We start from the raw sequence: 2,500 nt of genomic DNA, 5'->3' as shown, positions 1-2,500 counted from the left end.
AAGGAGGGGAGGAGGGGGCGGGAGGGGTGTCGGGTGTTGGAACGGGGTGAGCAGGGAGGAGGGAGCGTAGGGTGGGGACTGAAGAAGGTAAGGAAAGGAGGAAGGGAATAAGGCCGGAAGAAGGGAGGAAGAGAGGAAAGGCGGAGAGGGAGGTAGAGAGGGGATTGGAGAGGGGAAGGGTGGGGAGGGTGAGACAGGTGAGAGGGCAGGGAGTGGGGAAGGAGGGGCGGGTAGGAAGAGGGAAAGCGCGAAGATGAGTGGAAGGTGGGAGGGGAAGGGAGGGGAGAGCAGGGAGGGAAAGGCAAGAAAGACGGGGGAGGAGGAAGGGCGTGGAGGGCGGGGAGTGAGGGGAGGGGCGGTGAAGGGAAGTGGGAGAGCAGGGAGGAAGTGAGGCGAGGAGAGTGGGGAGGGGCGAGGAAAGAAGAGAGAGAAGAGAGGGGCGAGGAAAGAAGAGAGAGAGGAGGGGCGAGGAAAGAAGAGAGAGTGGGGACTTGGGAGGAAGGGAGGGTAGAGAGAGCGTAGAGAGGGGAGGGGGAGCCAATCGGGGAGGGAGGAACGAGGAGGGGGGTTAGCGGGGAGGGAGGCTAGAGGAGGTGTTTGGAGGGTACGTGGCGGGGGGGGGGGGCAGGCAGGTGAATGAACAGGGCAGACGACGCACCTGTCCCTCAACTAGGTCATCCCTGCGCGTCAGCCAGGGGGAGGGGCGTGGGGGATGGAGGGGCCACTTTCACTCTCGTAGGTGCCGGGGGGGGGGGGGGGGGTGACCCCTGACACCGGGGTACGATCAAGGAGGGTGCGGGGGGGGTGGGGGGGGCGTAGCCACGATACTTTCATTCATATGACGTAATATCATGGGATGGTAGGAAGTGAAAGAGCGAGACATTCACATGATGCAAATATTTCTCCCATCTCTTCCAAATTTTATGCAAAAAAAAAAAAAAGAAACAAAGAAACAAACGAAAAAGCAAGAAAAGACTATATCCTCCAAAATATTCAACAAACAACCTATAGCGTCTATCCTAAAATACAAACCGAAACTATTTCAACCAATTTACCTTCATGGTGTCGAGGAGAGAGCGAGAACGAGAGTAGTTGACGCAGGCAGATGTGGAGTAGAACTGACTAACTGCTCGACTGACTCGGCCCTTTTTATACCTGCAGAAGAGCCATCATACCTGCCTCCTTTTTTTTTTTTTTTTTCTTTTTTTTTTCTTTTGAAAGAGAGAGAGAGAGAGAGAGAAGGTAGTTAGTCTAGGAGGAATAGGTTATCTATCTGAACTCAATCTTCAGATTCTGTATTTGTGGTTGTTATTGTTTATTATTGTTCTGGTTGCGGCTGTTGGTGAAGCTGATGATGGAATTTATGATAAGATTGAAAATAATAGAAACGATAATGATATGAATTCAACGGATTATTATACCAACGGTGATAATATATATCTATATCTATTTATCTATCTATCTATCTATCTATCTATCTATATATATATACTGAACAAATTTTATGATAGTTACAACAACAACAGTAAGAATAACATTGATAAGGATAATTGCATTCATAATGATCATCGTAATAATACTGACATCATTGTTATCGGTATCACCATTATGATTGTCATCTATATAATCTCCATTTCTATTTTGCTATTATGAATACTGTGGTTGTCATCACTAGCTATTGTCAATGTTATATCACCATAATCACCATTATTAGTAGTATCATTAATAGTTGTAGCAGTATCATTATTTAGAAGTATTATCATCACTATAATTTTGCGAGATTTGTTTCGACTGTTATTATCATTATTATTCTATTTTTCTGCTATGTTTTAAATTATCAATATTATTGCTTTCATTGTCGTTATCGTTATCACCAATACCTATAACATAATTGATAACATGTGTGTGTGTTCATGTGAGTGTGTTCTTGCGAGAGCAAGAGAGAGAGAGAGAGAGAGAGAGAGAGAGAGAGAGAGAGAGAGAGAGAGAGAGAGAGAGAGAGAGAGAGAGAGAGAGAGATTGATACATAGAAAGAAATATATAATGAAAGAGAGAGAGGGAGTGAGTAAGTGAGTGAGTGAGTGAGTAAGTGAGTGAGTGAGTGAGTGAATGGTGAGTGAGTGAGTGAATGAGTGAGAGAGAGAGAAATAGATTGACAGATAGATAGATATAATGAGAGAGAGAGAGAGTGAGTGAGAGAGGGAAATAGATTGATAGATAGATATAATGAGAGCGAGAGAGAGAGAGAGAGAGAGAGAGAGAGAGAGAGAGAGAGAGAGAGAGAGAGAGAGAGAGAGAGAGAGAGAGAGAGAGAGAGAGAGAGAGAGAGAGAGAGAGAGAGAGAGAGAGAGAGAGAGAAAGAGAAGAGAGAAGATAGAGAGAGAGAGAGAGAGAGAGAGAGAGAGAGAGAGAGAGAGAGAGAGAGAGAGAGAGAGAGAGAGAGAGAGAGAGAGAGAGAGAGAGAGAGAGAGAGAGAGAGATTGATACATAGAAAGAAAGA

At 45.5% G+C, this 2,500-nt stretch overlaps 1 protein-coding gene across 1 annotated transcript in view; it reads right to left on the bottom strand.

Annotated features, from left to right (window-relative positions):
* LOC122261888 (pupal cuticle protein Edg-84A) overlaps positions 1–1,134 on the bottom strand; it is a 3,722-nt gene extending 2,588 nt beyond the window's left edge. The window contains exon 1 of the mRNA XM_043029709.2: positions 1,056–1,134. Coding sequence (XP_042885643.1) covers positions 1,056–1,061 — 6 coding nt within the window. The 5' untranslated portion in view covers positions 1,062–1,134. The remainder of the gene's footprint in view (positions 1–1,055) is intronic.
* Between the last annotated feature and the right edge of the window lie 1,366 nt (positions 1,135–2,500).

The sequence above is a fragment of the Penaeus japonicus genome, unplaced genomic scaffold, assembly GCF_977035675.1.
Source record: "Penaeus japonicus unplaced genomic scaffold, GWHDUDI00000001_assembly GWHDUDI00000013, whole genome shotgun sequence".
In the NCBI taxonomy this organism is placed as follows: domain Eukaryota; kingdom Metazoa; phylum Arthropoda; class Malacostraca; order Decapoda; family Penaeidae; genus Penaeus; species Penaeus japonicus.
The sequence above is the reverse complement of the archived record's forward strand: the minus strand, read 5'-3'. Positions and strand labels throughout refer to the sequence as shown.